Here is a 21649-nt window from a genome sequence, read left to right as displayed (position 1 = left end):
GAGCCAGACAAAGAAAGGGGAGAGCTGTGATAGCTTAATGTATGTAACTTTGTCTCTAGGACATATCCTACGTAGTAAAAAGGATTCACACATCAACATCTGAGATTCCGACTATTAATTGACTGAACCCTGAGACCAGAGCGGGATTTAGCTCGAACATTAACAGCTAGCAAATGAGAGCCCGGCTGTCAGCATCCTTTAGTGCAACCAAGGGGTAAGCCTCTCCTCTGTAAGCGTAGCTTCTATGGCGCCATTTTAATGCTACGAAGCCATCACCTGCCGTTAGCATCCCATTCACTGCCATTCATTTTGACGTCACTTTGACAGTGAATAACTTTATATCTGAAGCGTTTAAAGATTCTATTTGTCTGTTGTTTTATTCTAAAGAAACACAACAATGTATATAAGGCTCCATTACCTTGTATCTCACGTTATGGCTCAGTAGCAGATGTTTTTGTAAAAATAGGCTCACAATTGTGTCATAACCAAACGACTTGCTGTCACATAGTCGACAAATCACCGTGTTGTCAGGAGAAGCTCGCAGACAGTTTCGACTCACATTAGCTGTCCATCCATCCATCCATCTTCATCCGCTTTATCCGGTATCGGGTCGCAGGGGCAGCAGCTCCAGTAAGGGACCCCAAACTTCCATTTCCCGAGCCACATCAACCAGCTCCGACTGGGGGATCCCGAGGCGTTCCCAGGCCAGGTTGGAGATATAATCTCTCTACCTAGTCCTGGGTCTTCCCCGGAGCTTCCCCCAGCTGGATGGCCTGGAACACCTCCCTAGGGAGGCGCCCAGGAGGCATCCTCACCAGATGCCTGAACCACCTCAACTGGCTCCTTTCGACGCGAAGGAGCAGCGGCTCTACTCGGAGCTCCTCTCGGATGACTGAGCTTCTCACCCTATCTCTAAGGGAGACGCCAGCCCCCTCCTGAGGAAACCCATTTCGTCCGCTTGTACCCTGGATCTCGTTCTCTCTGTCATGACCCAGCCTTCATGACCATAGGTGAGGGTAGGAACAAATCAATCTCACGCTCAATGGTTCCCTTGCAAACAAGACCCCAAGGTACTTAAAATCCTTCACTTGGGATATGGACTCATTCCCTACCTGAAGAAGGCACTCCATCAGTTTCCTGCTGAAAACCATGGCTTCAGATTTAGAGGTGCTGATCCTCAACCCAGCCGCTTCACACTCGGCTGTGAACCGATCCAGTGAGTGCTGAAGGTCACAGGCCAATGATGCCATTAGCACCACATCATCTGCAAAAAGTAGCAATGAGCCCACCGAACTGCATCCCCTCCTCACCCTGAGTACGTCACGATATCCTGTCCGTAAATATTACAAACAGGATTGGTGACAAAGCGCAACCCTCACCTGGAACAAGTTCGACTTAATGCCGAGAACCCGGACACAGCTCTTGCTTTGGTCATACAGAGATTGGATGGCCCTGAGAAGGGACCCCCTCACTCCATACTCCCGCAGCACCTCCCACAGTGTCTCCACCACCCCGGTCTGCCACTCCTTAGGCACTGTCCCAGACTTCCACGCAATGTTAAAGAGGCGTGTCAGCCAAGACAGAGCCTCTACACCCAGAGCTTTCAACATTTCTGGACGGATTTCATCCATCCCTGGGGCTTTGCCACTGTGGAGTTGTTTGACTACCTTTGCAACTTCCACCAGGGTAATTGACGACAATCCCCATCAACCTCCAGTTCTGACTCTACCACAGAGGACATGCCAGCTGGATTTAGGAGTTCCTCAAAGGGCTCCTTCCACCGCCCTATTACCTCCGCAGTTGAGGTCAACAACGTCCCATCCTTACTGTACACAGCCCGGATGATTCCCCGCTAACCCCTCTGAGTGGCGAGCGGTTTTAGATTAGATTAGTTTAGATTAGATTCAACTTTATTGTCATTACACATGTATAGGTACAATGCAACGAAATGCAGTTAAGAGAGAGCCTCCGGGCCGCAGCTATTCGCACTCTGAAAAGGATTTATGCAGATAGCAAGATAGAATACAAGACATACAAAACATAATGGTACATGTTGATACGTGAAGGAATTTTATGTGGTGACTGGGGAGAATGGGAAAAACAAACAAAAAGAGACCGAGGCAGTCAGACGGAAGCAGGGGGGGATAGGCGAGGGCATGTATGGTGTGGAGTGAGAGTTGTGTGTGTGTGTATGTGTGTGTGTGTAATATGGAGCCTCAGACTGTCCAAGTTGTTAGAAAGTTCAGTTCGTTCGGCCTTGCATGAGGAGATAAGACAATGCACAGGAGTAGATAGCAGTCCAGCTGCAGTCTGTTTACCCGCTCAGGTGAAGGAGGGGGGGCATAGATCACAATTTCAATCCCATTTAGATTGATTCGGCGAAATTTGACCAAATCAATGTCCGTCAATCAATTCCACTCGTCCTCAGCTTCACATGTGCGTCCAACTCATGAAGTGCCCTCTGCGCTTCCCCAGACCGGTCTGAGATGTTACTAGACAGTTCACTGGACTGGGCAGCCCTCAGAGGTAAAACCTTCTTCCTCTCAATCACTCCATGTAGGCACTCTTTAAGTTCCCCAGACAGGTTGTGGGTAAATTTGCTGGCGGCTGTCTTACCAATTTTCTGATAGGTCAGGGAGACTCCAAGTCCGACGATCAGGAGTCCCACCAACAGAATTCCAATTATCCAAATAACGTCTTCCACATTGAGAATGTCCAGACAGACCTCTTGCCAATTCTCCCAGGAATCACGAGCGTAGCCTGCAGGGAATGTCCCACTGAGGCAGATCAGCCCACCCGGTAAGGCATGCTTGGGTGAAAAAATCTTGTCAATAGCGCTGACCAGTTAATCAATTCCATGTTGAATGTTCCAGGAAAACAGCAGGCAGGGAACAAAGAGAAAAAGAAAAAGTTCCATAAAAGAAGGTAGACAACTAGAAAAGGAGCCAAGCTAAGATAAGAGGGGAGAGGAGGAAAAACACGACTGCTCTCGCCAGAAGCAGGAAGAGAATCCAGAAGCACCTTGGTGCCGACCGAAAGTCCTACTCCGTGCTTAGTCCAAACTTCTCCCATACATTAGCTGTTTAGGTTTAATTACTAATGTTAACTAGCATATTAGTTAGCAATAATTAGCCAGTGCCTATGTTATCTCCTTACATACAGTATACCTACGCTTTCTGTCTCTGCTGTTTGGGAATGATTGAGATTTCTCTTGGCACAGCTACCAGAAGACTTACAACTTTCAGACAGGTTGCTAACGTCACATCTACGTCGTCAAGCTCAGTTGGAGGCTGCGCAGTAACGCTCAGCCATCACGGAAATGTGCTTCAATTACGCGTCACTGGTCTCCGTCCAGAACAACACGATCTGTTGGTCCATTTCTTTAACTGTCTATAAGCGCAACAGGGCGAGTTCATGAATAGTAATGAGCTCAGGCAACATGACGTCAGACTGACCAGCTTTTGTAATTGGCCTGATTTCTCCACTTATTTCTTTTCAGTGGCTAGAGTTAAAAGAGGAGGTAGCAGTTTATTTTCACATTCACGACATAACACGAACACATATGGACCTAACATATTTCAAATTATGCAAGTAAAAATGGTTTTGTGTGGCAGGGCAAAAAAAGTATCAGACCGAAGTTATTAAAGTCTCCCGAACCTTCTTTACGTGTGTGAAATGAGTTGTGCTGCTCCTGAGTTTGTGAACAGTGCATTCACAACAATGTCTCCATTTAGGTCAAAACCACAAAGAAAATGTCCTGGTATGGTATTTTCTTCACCTGAGGGACTCACATTACCAAGACAGCCAGGCACTATTGTTGTGTTTCCTCTGTTGCTACGGAGACAAGATGGTTCCCTTCAGGCTTTGTGCTCAGATAGACCTGTTAAGACTCTCAAGTTACCACAGCAGCTTTGTGACTTTAGAAGAATATCCAGCACGGGCAGTTGGTTTATATTTCCTAAGGGCTCGGCTTGTTGACAATATCAACAGGATCTCCACGACAGCACCAGGGACCCAAAGAGAAGAGTCCCCATCTGAAATCCAAATCCAAACAAGCTGTGTAAACATTTCTTTCTAATAACAACTTTGTTTTGTGAATATGCTTTCAGAACAGGATTTTGGTCGAACTTTGTGGTACCAAACCCTTTTTTAAATCTGGAAATAACACTTAATACAGCTCAATCACACACAGAATTTCTAATAGTTTTGTAGATCCCCTGACAAGTTATCAGTCTTATAACTAAAGCAAAACCAAACAATACCATATGTTCCTCATGTCCCGCACAATCTGCTTATTATTTATTTAAGTGTCAGCTAAGCACCTGTTTCCATAAACATAAAAGAGTTGTTGCAGTTGTGACTGCATGCAAAGGATCATTAAGTTTTCCACACGGGGCTTCTTAGGTGTCGTTCACCTGCACAGTGGTGTTGACTTCTCAACACCACCAAAGTTACATTTAAGCATGATTTCATATATCCTTCTATAATATTCATGTATTACATTCACATTATTCATTTACTATGTTTTTGTGTTAAATGACTTCATTCAATTCATTTGTGTACGTGTCCTCCCTGAAAGCAGAGTTGACGGCTGTCTGTTGACTCGTCATCACCCATTGAAGGCCGGTGCCTTGTAATCTGAAAGATACAGATGTCCAGAGCTATGTTTATTGATAAAGGGTGCAGAGCTGGGACATTTTCTTCCTGTATGTGACCAAACAACACCAGGTTGTCTTTTGCAGCTAAGATAAACGACCGCTAGAGACTCTGGGGCATAGGGGACAGACGCAGAAAAGACATACTGTATAACAGCTCCAACTTTAGGGGTCACATAGTCCCTCTCCAATAACGTTATGAAACTGCATGCTGTACAACTTTATATTAACGTAAAAAGCCCACTCTACTCCCAATTTATAAAGATCTGTAGCATGCCAAACACTAAAGAATGGAAAGGAAGTCCATCATGGTTCAAACAAGTTATTATCCCACTCATCTTTGACTGCTGGACATTTTCAGTATACCGTCCATGAAGGCGCAAGTTGTCATTTGCTGTCAATGACAATTATATATAACTGGATCACATAGTTTTGTAAATAGGTTGAACACGGAGCTTTACAAATGTTCACTCCTTGTATATCTATCGTGGGCTAAACTATTTTATATATTTAGCCCACTTTATCCTTATGCTGTCATCTAATTCCTACTTTAACACATCACACAATCACCCTGGGCGTTGTCATTATAATCATATAATAATTCAGTAATTTATAAATCTGTGTTGCATTGCAGACCCTCATCCTCTAGTCTAAATAAAATGAAAAGTCGGTGCATTTATTTTACAATCTGCTGTAGCTATTGGCCAATCACCAACTGATAAGCAGCTCCTCTCTTCCCAGAAGCCTTTGCAGCAGCTCAGTTGTGCTAGCTGCTAGGCTAACTGGTTCAGTCAGTTGGCGATCTGTCAACCTGCAGCTAAAAGCACACACACTGCTGGGCTCTACCTTCCGGATTACACTCATTTGATGGGTAACGTCAGATTTTTGTATTTCGTTTACAAAGAGACAGGGTCCCAAGCTCGTAACGTAACATGAGTGTTAGCCGAGGTTGAGATGGACAGTCAATGGTTAGCCAGGAAATATCAGCCACGTATTGGTTTATTAGTATCCAATACTTGCAACCGTCTGTAACGTTAACGATAAACACCGTCCAGCACAGGCTTCTCACGGATGTCAAAGAACAGGTTTGACTGCTGTTCACCTAGATTTATCATTAATTTACAGCCCTAATATTGACGTTGTCGGACTCTTAAAGCTAGCTCGTAAAACAGTCGAGCTGATGTGGTAACTTGATAAATGAACCTCTAGCTAGCAAGTGGCTAAAGCGCTAGCTTGTTACAGCTGCATATCCGTGATATCTGACGTTAGTTAATGTTAAAGGGTTATTAAAGTTCGGCAGAGCACGTTAATGTGGCTAAAGGGTTACCACGGGTTGCATGTATTACTAGCTGCCGTGTATCTTGAGTTTTCACAGGATAATGTCCAAATTCAGGTATTTTAGTGCTCTTAAGTTTGAAGCACCGCAGTGTTGCTGGCTAGCTGCCCAGCGATAGCTGACTAAAAGTCCAATCCAAGTGAACCGTTAACAGAGGTGCCAGCCGTTGAGTCAATAACCCCAAGAATTCTGGTAAGGGATATTTCATAGTTTAGTGGAATATGAATATTGATAAATATTTCCCCTGATGCTACAATGCCATCATGTGAGCATCTTGAGATCTGGTTCATTTACATTTTGTCACGTACATGTTGAGCTGTAGTCTTCTGTCAGGCACCCCAGCTTACAAAGCCTTTCTTGTTAGATACATGTGGCACATATCATCTAAGAAATATTCGTCTTCCTTCTGACAGTGTGGCTATTTTTCAGTCAGGCTTAGCAAATGTAAGTGGCAGGTCATTATCCCCACTCCCTGTGGTAAATCGCAGATAGTGCCAGCCTGAAAAGTGAGCGGATTATGATCGTGTTGGATTTGCACTCGGAGGTAAACAAGAACACCTATTAATGCTGTGGGGAAACGCAGGCCACTGTGTTCAGCTTGACTTCCCCCTCCCCTGTTGACTTGTCGGATCAAAAAAAAAAGTATCTCACTCTCCCTCACAGTTCCTTTCACTTGCGCTTCTTGTCTGTGACAGTTCCTCTCTGGAAGGCTGAGTACATATATATATATTTTTTTGCATGCTCCATCCATTAATCTCAAATTTTCCTAACAGCTGAAGAAGACCCTTTGATGTTATTTCAACTTGCCACTTGGGATCGAGGACAGCCACACTGCCCATTCTGCCACAGTAGATATGCTGTCACTATGCTACTGAGAGAAGAATGACATTTGTCTCGTTTTAATTCCTGGAGCTGCTTCGGGCAGAGTTGAGGCTTAATTAAAAAGCTGCTGCTCTAAGTCAAGTTGTTCTTTTTCTCGGCCTACTTCTTTGCACTGCCGCAGCCTAAAGTGCAAACTGTTATGGCATCAGAGGCCAACTGAGCAAAAGGGGACTCTGGTTGTTGTGGACGATCACACGGTGCCGTGGGAGTAGGGACTGGACCGGGAAACCAGGCCCAACGTTACACACATCATGCAGGAACACTAGGCTTCCTGTTTGAGCCCCTTCTGTGTGGCATTTGTTTTTTTATTTTCCTGCAGTCTCATCGGTTTGGATGGTTGAGCACAAGGGCTACTTTGAAGGAGCCCACCGGTGGCTGTGGTTTAGCCAAAGCTGACAGACTGTTTGCCAGCTATTGCTGATTTAGTACCCTCGTCCACTGCTGCCACTTGCTGTAGCCCCCTTGGTTGTGGTCTTCAGTATGGTGAGTGGAGGCTGGAGGCATCGCAGGAGTGGAACTGAACCATTCATCCAGGTGTAGCTGGCTATTTTCTTTTTTTTTCTTTCTGCGCGCTGAAGGATTGCATTTCAGTTTTTAAAGACATTTTTCACTCTGTGCTGGAAAAAAAAAAAACTGTCAAGATAATAAAAAAAAAAAATTCAAACCCCAGAAAGACGACCGCTCCAGAAGAGGATGAAGTTGAGGAAACAGGTGACAGTGTGTGGAGGGGCCATATTCTGTGTGGCTGTGTTCTCACTGTATCTGATGTTGGATCGAGTCCAACATGATCCTGCAAGGCGACAGAATGGCGGAAATTTTCCACGGGTAAGAATAATTGCTGTAATGGTGGTGCATCATATCATGTGGGAAAACCATGTTCTGCTGTCATTTCTGTTACACTTATTTTTGCATGATAAATACGTTATTCTACACTTCCATATCCGTAAGACAAGGCTTAATATGTATTCTTTGAACAAATATTTAAATGTTGATGTTGTGTACCTATTGTTGTGTAGATATCTTTAGAGATGATTAATCTTATACTGCTGTATTATTACCTTGGCTGAATCTGAAGATTTTTCATTCCAGATCATCTAATTTCTAGTCTTAAAACTGAAGTTTGTTCACTGTAACAGGGAAGATCGATGATATATGTGTGTCTGCATCGTAGAGCCAAATTTCAGTTCTGCAAAACCGGATAGAGCAGTTGGAGCAGCTCCTGGAGGAAAACCACCAAATCATCAGCCACATAAAGGACTCTGTGATGGAGCTCACAGACACAGGAGCTGTGTCTCCCAGCGGCCACCTGCCATTCAGAAGTGCCAATGGTTCCTGGGTCCTACCGTTCGACGGCCGTCCCACTTTCCTTGCTGTCAAGCCCCAGGATTGCCAAGCTGCTTTAGGCAGCCATGGTCAAGCAGACGTTCAGGTGAGCTTGCTATACTACTAGTCCCCCCCCCCCCCCCCCCATCATAACTTATTTTTGGAGTATGTCTGGTGAGCAAACAATAAGTTTATATTTCATTTTAGATGCTGGATGTGTACTCCATTCTCAAGTTTGACAATCCTGATGGCGGCGTGTGGAAACAGGGCTTTGACATTACTTATGAACCTGATGAGTGGGACAATGAACCGCTGCAAGTGTTTGTGGTCCCCCACTCCCACAATGATCCAGGTGAGTTGAGAGCACAAGACACACAGCAAAACGTTTTGGGAAGTTGTATAGGTCTTGGTGCTTGTCCAAAAGTCTGTATGTCTGAACACGGCACAGCAGGTTAAAAGGATCTCGTCTGTAGACGAGCTACTGTGAGGCCTTACGTGAGTGGGATGCTCTTGATAGGGTTGCAGAAATCATTCAAAACTTGATGCACTCATTCTAATTATTATTAGCATAACGCTGACATGATTGACGGTTTAGCCACAAACAATGGAATTAGGAAGATATTGGCATTGGAAAGCTCTAGCTATATATAGTTTGGGATTGGCTGAGATTTTATTTCCGACTGACATCTCCATTAAACTTTGTTTTTTAGCCTGTCACATGCTTGCTAACTTGACAGTTGTTGATATGTTGACAGCCTGCAGGCACCTGCAAATTCTGTCCTTCAGCAATGTGAATTGGCGTCATTTGGCGCTTCATTTGATTATACTCTGCTGCAGTCTTTGGCTGCAACATTCAGTGTCCAGCATATGGTTAGCTCACACTGAAGGCAGGGGAAAGCAGGTGTACTGGTAATAGGCGCAATTCACTAAATGCAAAGAAGGGTTTTTAAGAGCTTTAGTTAACTGCGGGTTAGCAGCTCAAACAATGAGTAACACTGCAGGAAATAGTCCTGTCGCTCCCAACTGACTATGAGCACTTAACTGTCGCCATTTCTGTGGCATCACTTATAATTCTGCATTACTGCAGCATCAGAATGCAGAACTTTGATCTACATAAAATATATTTGACTACAATATTTGAGATAAATATTTCACAGGAGTCTTTGGTATTCAACGCTGTTACGCACTTAAGGGGCAGAGGAAGTGCTTTTTATCCACTTTCTTTGAGACCCCTCTGCTAAATAGCTTTCTAAGGGGAACGGCTCAACTTAAATAAAATATGAGTTTTATTTTTGAGTCTCTTACCTGCCCTGTCTTCTGGTCAGCTACGTAAAGGGATGGATCGTCCAATTTGTAGCGACCATCTGTTTTGCCAACTGTTTTGCAAATTGCTCAGTTTTACCTTCTTGTCTTGTTAGGTTGGGTGAAGACTTTTGACAAGTACTTCACAGACCAGACGCAACATATTTTGAACAACATGGTGGTGAAGCTGGCGGAGGATCCTCGCAGGAAGTTCATCTGGTCTGAGATTTCGTACTTCTCCAAGTGGTGGGAGAGCGCAGACATACAAAAGCAGGAGGCTATGCGAAAGTGAGTCACAGTTTAAAGAAGCGCTCCGTTTGGACGTTTTATTTAACCTCCTAACTATTGACAACTAGTGGAGATTTCCTGAGTACAGTATTTCACACGCTGGATAGTCTCTGCTGGCAGATTGAGGTTGCTCTAAAAATAGCTGGTTGCCTGGTTAATGTGACTCTCTTTCCTAAGGGTCAGGTTATTGGGACCTTGCTTTCTTAATCCTCTCTGTTCAACAGACTGATCCTTGGAGGACAGCTAGAGATTGTCACAGGAGGCTGGGTTATGACTGATGAAGCCAACGCCCACTACTTTGCCATGATAGACCAGCTCATTGAAGGACATCAGTGGCTGGAGAGAAATCTAGGTACACCATCACAAATGACTCCTTTCTCTTTGCCTCTTTGCTTATATTTAGACAAATAATGCTTAAAGGTTTAAGATGCTCTTCTCTCTGTGAAATGTTAGGCCTTTTGTCATCACCCCAATTATTTTTGCTACTTTTTAAGAGCAGTTCAGTTAAATTAAGGTTTGATGGTGAAATCTGAGCTTGTCATCCCACATGCAGCCCCTCGCTCAGTGGGTGATAAAATATTTTGTGCTGCTCTTACCGCTCCCTGCTGAGGGGAATGTTTTTCTAAAAGATGCATTCCTTCCTTTCTTAGCATAAGCCTGAACAACTTCCTTCCTGCATGCTGTCACAGGTATAACTGCTCGCAGCGGGTGGGCGGTAGACCCTTTCGGTCACAGTGCTACCATGTCCTACATACTGAAGAGGGCCAACCTGACCAGCATGCTCATCCAGAGGATCCACTACTCTATCAAAAAACACTTTGCCTCCACCCGCAACTTGGAGTTTATGTGGAGGCAGGCCTGGGGTGAGTGGACCAGAGCCAGCAATGTCGTCTGATTCATGTGATTATCTTGTCTTTGCTAAGCTCATTGCAGAATGAGTCATGCCAATTGTCATAGCTTTTGAAAGACTTTGTGGCAGAACAACCAGTGCCTAAAAGCCTCAGAAGTGCTCTCTTTGCTATTATTTCTCAGTAAATTGGACATCTGCTGACAATTTACTGTCCGTCTGCACGTAATGGAAAGATCCTCTGATATTACACTGTTAGATATTCTCAATTTGTGGTGCTCAGTTCCTTTGGGGATGTCATTACACTTTTTGCTGCTTTATCCAGAATGACTTTTGACAGTCCCCAGAGTACGCTGTAGGTGGGAACTTCAATTGCCAACAAGTTTATGAGCACTGGTGTCTGTGAATCACAAATACCACCTTAACTCAGGGGAGAACATGCCTTATAAGTGTATTTCATTTTGGTCTTTTGAGGCTGCTGTCAACAATGTGTGTCTCTTAAGCTGGTGTTTTGATTTTTACTTTACTGCTTTGACAGACACTGGATCGAACACAGATATCTTTTGCCACATGATGCCGTTCTACAGCTACGACGTGCCTCACACATGCGGGCCCGACCCAAAAACTGGCCAGTTCGTTTCAAGGGTTCCCGGGGTCGATAAATGTCCCGGAAAGGGCCCCCAAAAGTGGGGTAGAGGCAAGTAGCAGAGAGGTGAGCATGTGGGGGGTTTAAATCTCTATTTTTGGGGAGTTAAGTTGGGTTTTTCCGTATTTCTAGAACAAATTAGGATACCCCCTTTAGAGCTATCTGTTTTAATGGGTGAATGGGGAATTTTGGGAAAAGCCTGACATGGACCCTTTTAATTATTGGAAGGGCACCATTGCTCCTTTAGGGGATCGGGGTTGTGATTTGTTTCAAAGGAAAACAAAAAAAGCCAGAGCGTTTTTTTTCCCGTCCAGAATGGATGACGGTTTAGCCGACCTAATATGTGACCGAGATGCCGGGCGAAATCGCTGTAATTGTTTTTTGCGATATATGTTTTAGGTATAGGAGTGAAAGACAGCGATAGTTTATATGGACGTCAGCCAAATTTATTTTTAAGTATTTTTAAACTTGAAATCATTTTACAAAGCAAAAAAAAGCCAAAAAATTTTTGTATTTCTGGTCTTAAAGGCAGGACAGGTGGTTTCTTTGTCTTGCAAAGAATAAAAAATTTTAAGAGGGGTTGGGCTTTTGGTTTAAATTTTTAAAAATAATAGATCAAATTTAATACAAAAATGTTAGAGCGGGTTTCCCTTTCCTTGTTTGTCCCCCAAAGAGCACTGGCAAAGAATTTTTTTAAAATTAAAAAGTCCCGCTAAGGTGTATCTTGGTTAGTCTTAAAAACCAAAGGGCGGGGTAAAAAAAATCCAAAAAAATTTGTTTTCTACAGTGGGATGTAAAACTTTTAAAAAAAGGGACAGCCTCCCCAAAGTAAGCATGAGGTTTGGGCATTTATGTCTAAATGTTTAACCCTTTTAAAAACACACACAACCCCACACACACACACACCCCAAAAACACACACACACACAAAAACCAAAAAACACCACACACAAAAAACACACAAAACAACAGGGTTGCCCAAAAATCTCAAATTTTCTGGCTAGTCCCCTTTAAAAAAAAACCCAAAAATTGAGTTAAAACCAAAAACAGCCGAGAGGGTGAATGAACGGGGGGGGGGACCAAAGGAAATTAGATAGTGGGTTTAGCTTTTGAGGGGCCAAAAAAAATTTTTAGGGGACATTTTTTCTGGGCTAATGGAAAAACCACCGGGTTATTTGATCCTCCACTTTTCCAAAGGGCCTAGTGATTCCAAAAAAACAGGCGAAAGCAAAGCAGGGCAGATAGGATGCCAAAAAATGTGTCCCCTCAATTTTTTCTCCCCCCCCCCCCCCCCTTCTCTTTCTCTCACCCTTTCTCAATCAGGGCACAGCTGCTCCTGGATCAGTACCGTAAAAAGTCCAAACTCTACCGCAGCAAGGTGCTTCTTGTCCCGCTGGGAGATGACTTCCGCTACGACAAGGCGCTCGAGTGGGATCAGCAGTATACCAATTACCAGAAGCTGTTTGACTACATGAATTCTCACCCAGAGATGCACGTACAAGTGAGAAAATGACTTGTCAACTGTCAAAAAATTGTGTTGCCAAATGTTTTTTTTGGGTGCGTCTTCTTTTACTGTTTTTGTTCTTCTCAGCGTACGCTGTACCAAGAATCTCAATGTACAACCATTCTTGTGATAATAAATCATGCAGTGGTATCTTAACTTGCTGACAGAACAAATCATCTGTCACGACTCGATGTTTGGTTGAGAAGATGCTATGTAAGATGAAAGGCGCCTGCATTCTAATGAGAAATGTGTATTTTCTTTCTCCTTTTCTTCTATATTAACAATGTGTCATCTGGCTGGCTGCTCCACCAGGCTCAGTTTGGGACTCTCACAGACTACTTCAGCGCCGTATACAAAGCACACGGAGTGGCCCAGGGATCCAGACCCGCAGACTACCCAGTGCTTAGTGGAGATTTCTTTGCTTATGCGGACCGGGAAGACCACTACTGGACTGGCTATTTCACCTCTCGGCCCTTTTACAAGAGCCTGGACCGTGTAATAGAGTCACACCTCAGGTGGGATGGATTTAATCAAGCCTAACACCCACAGCCTGCCGTGTATTAGTGATGCTGTACTGTACATGTTTATGTAAGGGAGTTCTACAACAGGCCATGTTTTGCATTGCAAACAAGATGTAGGTGTGGCATACTAGGTGAAAGAGAAGATTTGTATCTGCAAGATCCTGTGTCAAATTAAAGGCACAGTCTTTTTCTTTGATATTATTAAATAATACAAAATTGTAAAAAAAAATATGGATATGAAAACACAACAATAAAGTAAGGCGCAATCCAAATCCAGACACAGGATTCGAACCTGGTATTACTCCCAAATGCATAGCCTTTTTTTGACATAAACTAACACTCAACCACACCTAAATTTAGTAAGATTTTTTTTTTTTTCTCAAACCTATCAATGAAACAAGTCTGTTATAAAATGTTTGCTTTTTCATATAGAGTGTATGTCAAACCTTTTTTTTAGTTTGATGTGTGAACATACCTTTAGTTCATATGGTCGCCCAATTTATTGATTGGGCCTTCCCTCCTGTTTAACTCTGTTATGAACAATCACAAATGAAGCTATTAAAAAGGTCTGCGTATAACAAACAAGTGTATCCATATAAGCAAGTTGCATGAATTCCAGAATTAAATTTCAGTGGTTAAGATTATTTGTAAACTCTCTTAATTAAAAAAAAAAAAAAAAAAAAAGTCTTACATTTAGGGGTTTGTCAATTTCCATTAGGGGGGCAGAGATCCTCTACAGCCTGGCGGTTGCGTATGCTCGGCATGCAGGCATGGAAGGGCGCTACCCGGTCTCAGATTATGCCCTGCTAGTTGATGCGAGACGCTCGGTTGGTCTCTTCCAACATCATGATGCCATCACTGGCACTGCAAAGGAGAATGTTGTCATTGACTACGGCACCAGGTAAGAATCTGGGGGTTTTGAAGAAAAAAAATTGACCGTATGGATTGCATAGATTTTAAAAATGTAAAAATCTGTGCCTCCTCTTAGTAATCTGCTTTCTCTCCGGCTGTTTTTAAAATTAGAAATTGACTGCTGCAGTCAGCCGTTGATTTGTCCTCCTCCTCCTCCCTAGATTACTGCGTTCACTCCTCGGTCTGAAGAGAGTAATCATCAATGCTGCTCATTTCCTGGTGATGAAAAACAAGGACTTTTATCGCTTTTACCAGACGGAGCCCTTCCTGGAGACAGTAAGCGGAAACGTGGAGGGACACGTCCATCACTGTATTATAAACTGTTTGAATACTTGCACAAGGAAGGAACAAAAAAAAAAAAAAACGTTTCTCAGTGTGTTTATATACTTCCTTTTGTAGGATGACAGGCGTGCCACTCAAGACTCCCTGCCTCAGCGCACTTTAATCGAGCTGGACCCAGCAGGGCCGAGGTATTGTCTGCATCCCCTGGCGTCTTTCATCTCCTCTGCCTCATACCCCAGCCACTCCTCGGCCATACTGTGCTTCTGATTGCTTTTTTCCCCTTCTCTCTACCAGGTACCTGGTTCTGTTTAACCCCATCGAGCAGGAGCGCCTGTGTGTGGTGACTGTGTTGGTCAACACGGTCAAGGTGCGGGTGCTTACTGAGGATGGACAGACCCTCCCTGTGCAGCTGAGTGGTCAGTGGGGCTCTGCCAGTCAGATGAGTGCAGAGGTGTTTGAGGTAAGACGCAAGACAAATGAATTCGGCACGAGCACAGCAGCAGTGTCTGCACAGTTCTCCATCATTGTCCACACTGGATCTGTTATAGTCTTGTGCTTAAGTTGGGAGAAAATAAACCTCGCAGGCACACCCAGTTACATTGTGTGTAATGTAGGCACCAGGTTTTGACAAGGAAGTAGAATGCATTCATGAAAAATATCTATTGTTCTGCTTCTAGGAGTGCAGTGCTAAATCAGAGTATTCTTTTTAACTTTCTCAATGTACTATTTTTGTATCTTACTTCGAGAAAGTGAGTAGGCCCACTGTTTTCTATTGTGAAGACCTTTGTCAATGGTCCATGATTTTTGTGAATGAATTCTACAACACCTTTTAATATTTTTGTCCTTTTATCTGGACTTATTGCTCATATTGTGTATTAAATCTGCATTAGTAAAATAAAGCATCCCATTTGCTGCACCAAATCTCTATAAATTAATTTATTGTACCCACACATAATTCTCTCCACCCACAGAAAGTAATGCATTTAAATGTGGCAGAGAATTATAAACATGCACACCACCTTTCATCGCATTTTAATTACAGCACACTGTTGCTTATGTCGAAATGCTTTTAACTTTTAATGACCGGGTTGTGGTCGACACTCCCCATTCAGATTTAATAAGGGAAATGAAGCCAGCACTCTTAAGTTCATTTATTCATATCCAACTGTTGTTCCAACCTCCGTTCAGGCAACATTCATGGTCCGTCTGCCGCCGTTGGGCCTGGCTGTGTTCCATCTTTACGACTCAGCTGACTCGCCCATGTCGCTCCGCTCTGACACCCTGCTCCGGCTGTCTGATCGGGGCGCCACTGCTCGTGCCGCGGACCCGCTTCCTGTCCGCTCCCAGCAGTCTGACCCACAGACCTTCTACATCAGCAGCCAGTCTCTCACTCTGGGCTTCTCTGGAACCACCGGCCTGCTGGAGGTTTGTGTTTTTTCATCAGCTCTTACATCAGTTGACTTTCTAAAAGGACTTGCATGTCTGTTTTTAACTTTGATAATTTTGCAGAAAACAACCTGGAGCTTGATATCTCGACAAACCCTGGCTGGTTGATCAAAGTGAACATAGCATGTCTTGATGCTACACAACCATCCTTTCATCTCTTTTCTAAAAATGATTCTTTATGGCTCTCTCATCTGCAGAGCATCAAGCACAAGGATGATCCTCAGGAAGTGAAGGTTCAGATGCAGTTTGTGGTCTACGGCACCCGTCCCTCGAAAGACAAAAGTGGAGCTTACCTCTTCCTGCCTGATGGAAAAGCAAAGGTATTCTCTCAGTTGTTGTGTTTCAGATGTTTTCTTGCCTCTTCGAAGGCTTTGGTAGAGTCCCCCTTGTGTATTGTGTCTTTGTATCATGCTGGGGTGCTCGGGGCGGGAAGACAGGCAGACTTCTTCTCAAAGCCAACAGAGTGCGAGCGCTTAGCCTCCATCTTGTATTTACTCACTTTTTCTCCTTCAATTTCTCTCTCCGTCATTCTTCCTCTCCAGTTTTTTTAGCACAAATTCTGTTCATGATTCCACTCTCTTGCTTCATGGTTGCAGCCGTACAACCAGAAGGAGCCACCCGTTGTGCGCGTCGTGGAGGGGCCTCTCTTCTCGGAGGTGGTGGCGTACTACCAGCACTTTCAGCAGACCATTCGCATAAACAATGTGCCAGGTATAAATGGAACACAACTGCACAGCGGAATCTGTTCCAATTGCCTTTCAAAAGCTTTTTATCCTTATTTAAAATGCTCCAGATGGTACAATACAACAAGGGCCAATATGTCTGACAATTTAGAATTTAATTAGGTACTTCTTTCCTGTGAGGTACCTATTTTTTTTTTACTTTAAGCAGTTAAATGCAAAATACTATTTGGAGTTAGCTTTTATCATATATTTTTTGTCATTTTTAGATTCACTTCCTTCTGCGGCCTGATCTTTGATTCTCTATGGTTTTGTATTTTCAGGGGTGGAAGGGTTATCTATAGACATCGCTACGACGGTGGACATCAGAGATCAGACCAATAAGGAGCTGGCAATGCGACTGGTCACTGACATCCAGACCGGAGACGTCTTCTACACGGATCTCAATGGCTTCCAGGTCAGTCCCACCCTGGGCATTAGAGAGGAATAACTGGTTTTTCTTTGTACACTGTCAGAATATACCAATACGTATGTCTGTGCGTATTGGCTGACCTTCTTGAAACTGAGTGTAGTGGCATTTTATTCCTCTCAAGAGAACCATCCCTGACCTGAAGACTTCCCATCTTTCCTAGCGCTGTAAGTTTGACATATTGAGTCATCCTGTGTTTGACCTCTTCTTGTAGATCCAGCCTCGCCACCACCACCTCAAGCTTCCCCTGCAGGGCAACTTTTATCCCATGTCCAGCCAGGCGTACATCCAGGACAGCACTCACCGCCTCACGCTGCACACGGCTCAGGCCCTGGGTGTCACCAGCCTGGAGAGTGGTCTGTATTTGTTTTGTATTTATTTATTTATTTATTTTAAAACATTTTATGTAATGTGTAATTTTTCTAATGAAATGTATCTCTGAAGTGCAATCTTCTCTCTTTGTCTACCGTCTCTAGCCCTGTATGGAATAGCATTGAAGCGCTTATCTTTCCCTCTTGTTCCTCGAGAGGTTTTCACAGAGCGAACAGTGCATACTCTCCCAATAATGTAACGAGCTAATCCTGTTGTCATTGTTATGTGAATAATGGAGACGTTTGAAAACGATGAATAGCTCAAAGTGCTTAATCTAGTATGTTTACATAAACACTCATTTTCCACTATTATTCCCAATATGACAAAATTGATACAGGTCATCAATCAAAACATCACATTTCAGGTTGGATATTCTGAGTAAGGCCTTTTTCCAAATATAACATTTTCCTTTTAAGACGTGTGTTATTCGGGTTTGAGAAGCATTCGTTTGAAATGAATACAGTGCATTTGGGATATGCGTATCAATCTGGGTTTTTACCACAGTTATGGCATCTTGCCTGTTTACGGCTTATGGTCAGCGCTGCGCGTTGCTATGGTTGCTGTACACAAACCAACCAGCCAACAGTTTGCAAGGCTGCAGACCTGATGATAAGGAAAAATACAACTACTTTTAAACGTGATCAAAGCCGGGGATATTAACAGGTTGTTGGATATGCGCACACATCGCTACGGCGACCTGTTTGAGAAGCTGGTTGAAGGACTGAAAGAGGGACGCTGTGAAGAACAAGTCGTATTTTGCACAGCAAACCTAACGTTACATCCAATCGGGAATATTAGTGGAATATTCACTTTCATTAGCCATGTAAACAGCTCAGTCGGAATATGGTCTTGTTGTTGTTTTTTTGTTTTTGTTTTTTTACGGAAGAAGGGCAAAAACCGGAATCTGATGTGCATGTAAACGTAGTCAGTGGCTGATGCCTGAAGGTTCGGTACACAGGCGGTGTAATAGATGCCGTCCTCCTCCCTCAGGCCAGCTTGAAGTGATCATGGACCGGCGGCTGATGCAGGATGATAACCGGGGGCTGGGTCAGGGCCTGAAGGACAACAAGAAGACGACCAACCGCTTCCGACTGCTGCTGGAGAGGAGATCCATGGGCAACAAGGTCAGTGACGTGACAGCCAAGGCGCTTATTACAGCTGGGTGAGTGCCCTTGAAGTTCCAGCAGACCACACGTGTCTCTGGGCCTGCTGAATGACTCTCATTCAGCTCTGTGCAATATAAGAGTGCATGTTCATTAACACCTTTTGTTCATATCTTTTGTCAGTACTCATTACCACCCCGTCTGTCTTTTTGTTTTCCTCTCCACTAACGTTGTTTTCCTTTTCCCCCCCCGCTCCATTACCTTCAGCATGATGGCTTCTTTGCCAAATTCTCGTCCTTGTTTCAATCTTACCTCTCCAAAATCTCAAGCGATGGAGTTCCAGAGGTAATGTTGCCTTGGTAACAGTGAGGATGCTTGTTAGTCCACATCATTGTCTTTGTTGTAGCTCCAGTTCCTATTTTTGTTTTGCTCCCCCCCCCCATCCACCTCCTAGCCGTAGCCAAACCGCTCCATCTTTACGACGGCGCCATTGAAAGCATCAAATGAACTCATTGATCAAGTAAATGACTACACCTCGGCAGGGAACGGACAGCCTTGGTAGCAGTTTTATCACCCAGCAAATATTTGTTTAAGTGTCTTTCACATATCTTTTTATATTTTCATGTTTCATGTTCTTAACTTTTGCAGTAGTTTGCTCTATTGATCATTGCTTGGCAAATTCCATACCAGTGAAACGTACTTTAACAATAAATCTCATTCGGATTCTGATGGTACTTGGGAAGAAGTTGCTCTGGCAAAACATTAAACCTCATCAAGCAATGCTCTTAATTTAAAATGACACCCCAGTGCTGTAGCAAGCCTAATATAGATTGATTATTCCTGTGTCAGTCTGGACTAGAATTAGAACTATCCACCTCGTTCTCTGACTGGGTGGATGAGGCCTATTCCTCCGTAGTTTCTCTAGAGTCTCTCTAAACGTTAATCTGTCACTTAACGCCCCGTGGCACAAATCTGTCTCCTCCCTCTCTCCAGATTATGGACAGTGCAACAACCAGCTTCCCGTCCATACTCAGTCACATGACCAACACCTTCCTGAACCACGAGGTCTTGGCTCTGCCCGTCCTGCCCAAAAGACGCGGCGTCCCTCCGCTGCAAACCTTTGCCCCTCTCAAGTCCATCCTCCCCTGCGACTTCCACCTGCTCAACCTGCGCAGCATCCAGAGCCAGGTGACAACCACAACATTTATTTTGGGTGTTTTTGTTGTCTTGACTTTGTAATTGACACAAGTCCCCCCCCCCCCCCCCCCCCCAACTCCCCCAACCCGTGTGAGCAGCAGGACCCCAACTCTCCGTCTCTGTACACAGCCTTGATTCTGCACCGTCTGGCGCTGGACTGTGGCCTGGAGCTCAGAACCTGGGCTTCAACTGCACCACCACTCAAGGACAGGTCAGGGTAGACACCACACACACACACACACACCACACACACACCACAACACACACACACACACACACACACACACACACACACACACACACACAGAATTAAAAAACAAACAGAAGAAACCAGTGGGCTTTATTTTCCACTCAGCTCTTAATCCTTTTTGCATGAGCGGAGATTTGTTAGCTTTTAAAATAGTAACTAAGTACCTCACTTGGATACCACTATGTTTATCAGACAGAGTGATATTTTACATACAAAGCTTTTGATCAGCTTAAAAAAAATGTATAATAAATTTTATATATAGTATATAAAGCGGTTAGCTCCACGTTGAACATTTAATATGTATAATAATATAATAGTATAACACTGCCTGTGGCCGTTCTTCATTAGGAGTACTTTTACTCAATTACTTAAGGTCATTTCGTTGCTAATGCTTCTGTAATTTTACGTAAGTGAAATTTTGATTGCAGGATTTGTACTTGTAATGGAATATTTTTAAGTGTGTTATTGCTACTTTTGCTTATGTAAATGGTCTGAATGCTTGTTCCACTTCGGGATTTGTTTTCTCCTTGCTATAATCTAATGTTGATGGAAACTGAAGTTTCCTCATCCCACTTACGGCAGCTTGTTCAGTTTCTAACGCCCTGGGCCTCTCTCTCTCTCTCTCTCTCTCTCTCTCTCTCTCTCTCCAGCTGAGTGTGTCAGGACTGTTTAAGGACCTGGACCTGCAGCTGCTCCAGCCCATGTCCCTGACGCTGATGCACTCCAGCGCGCCGCTCGCCAACGACTCCTCCATCAGCCTGGATCCCATGGAGATCTCCACCTTCAAGCTCAAACTGCACTAAGAGCCATCCAGACTAAAAGACGCAATAATTAAAAAAACTGAACAGACTCTTTGGACCAAGAACCAGACCCACGTCTGGCAACAGAGGGAGGGGATGGGGGGGGGGGGGGTATGGTACTCTCTGTTTTGTCAAGCAGAACTGCAAGCACTACGGTTCCACTGTAACCGGACCGACTGCCCAGCAGGGGGCAGGAGATCGCGGGGTACTGTGGACGTCTCCGAGAGCAGAGCACCCGGTGGACCTGCAGTCGCCCGGCCCTCTTTTCTCGGAATAAAAAATAAGGTCTCTTTCAAGAACTTGGCCCTTTTCTATTTTTGCTCCATCCGGGGTGAACTACGAATGAAAAAAACCCAAATGCGGGGGGGGGGGGGGGGTGGGGGGTCGGGAGGGTGGGACTTTTCAATTTACAAGCTTTATTTGGGGTCTGGGTTTATATTTGGGTTTTTTTTATAGTGCAAGAGCACCCCCGCGGTTTTTTTTTTTGAATTTTCAAATTATAAAGATTGACAGCTTGAATGCAGAGAGAGAGGAGAATGTTGGTCTCTTTCTCGCTCCGACAGACCCCCTGCGGTCTTTTCCTTTTGTCTTGGTCGGTCGGTCGGTCCTGGTGGGTCTTTTCTTTCGGGCGGTTTTTTGTTGGTGTTTGTTGTGGTTTGGGGGTTTTTTTTTTTTTTTTTTTTTTGGGGGTTTGGTTTTTTGTGTTGGTGGGTTGTTTGTTTGTGGGGTTTTTTTTTTTTTTTGTGGTGGTTGGGGTGTGTGTGTGTGGGGGGGGTGTGTGGGTGTTGTGGGGGGTGTGGGGGTGTGTTGTGTGGGGGTGTTTTGGTGTGTGTGT

General features: G+C 44.1%; 1 protein-coding gene across 1 annotated transcript; it reads left to right on the top strand.

The window, feature by feature from the left end:
* The first annotated feature begins 5400 nt into the window (after positions 1-5400).
* On the top strand, positions 5401-21179 carry man2a2 (mannosidase, alpha, class 2A, member 2). Its single transcript, XM_032523614.1, is given in 25 exon segments — positions 5401-5526; positions 7544-7698; positions 8045-8302; positions 8404-8548; positions 9615-9786; positions 10011-10138; positions 10476-10649; positions 11172-11306; positions 11309-11345; positions 12602-12779; positions 13095-13297; positions 14022-14204; positions 14377-14491; positions 14615-14685; positions 14792-14957; positions 15686-15922; positions 16141-16263; positions 16540-16654; positions 16947-17080; positions 17307-17448; positions 18455-18588; positions 19561-19755; positions 19863-19932; positions 19935-19975; positions 20665-21179. Coding segments are annotated over 25 exon segments (3468 nt in total). The 5' UTR covers positions 5401-5522; the 3' UTR covers positions 20818-21179.
* The last annotated feature ends 470 nt before the right edge of the window (positions 21180-21649 follow it).

Source organism: Etheostoma spectabile, chromosome 8, assembly GCF_008692095.1.
Source record: "Etheostoma spectabile isolate EspeVRDwgs_2016 chromosome 8, UIUC_Espe_1.0, whole genome shotgun sequence".
Classification (NCBI taxonomy): domain Eukaryota; kingdom Metazoa; phylum Chordata; class Actinopteri; order Perciformes; family Percidae; genus Etheostoma; species Etheostoma spectabile.
The sequence above is the reverse complement of the archived record's forward strand: the minus strand, read 5'-3'. Positions and strand labels throughout refer to the sequence as shown.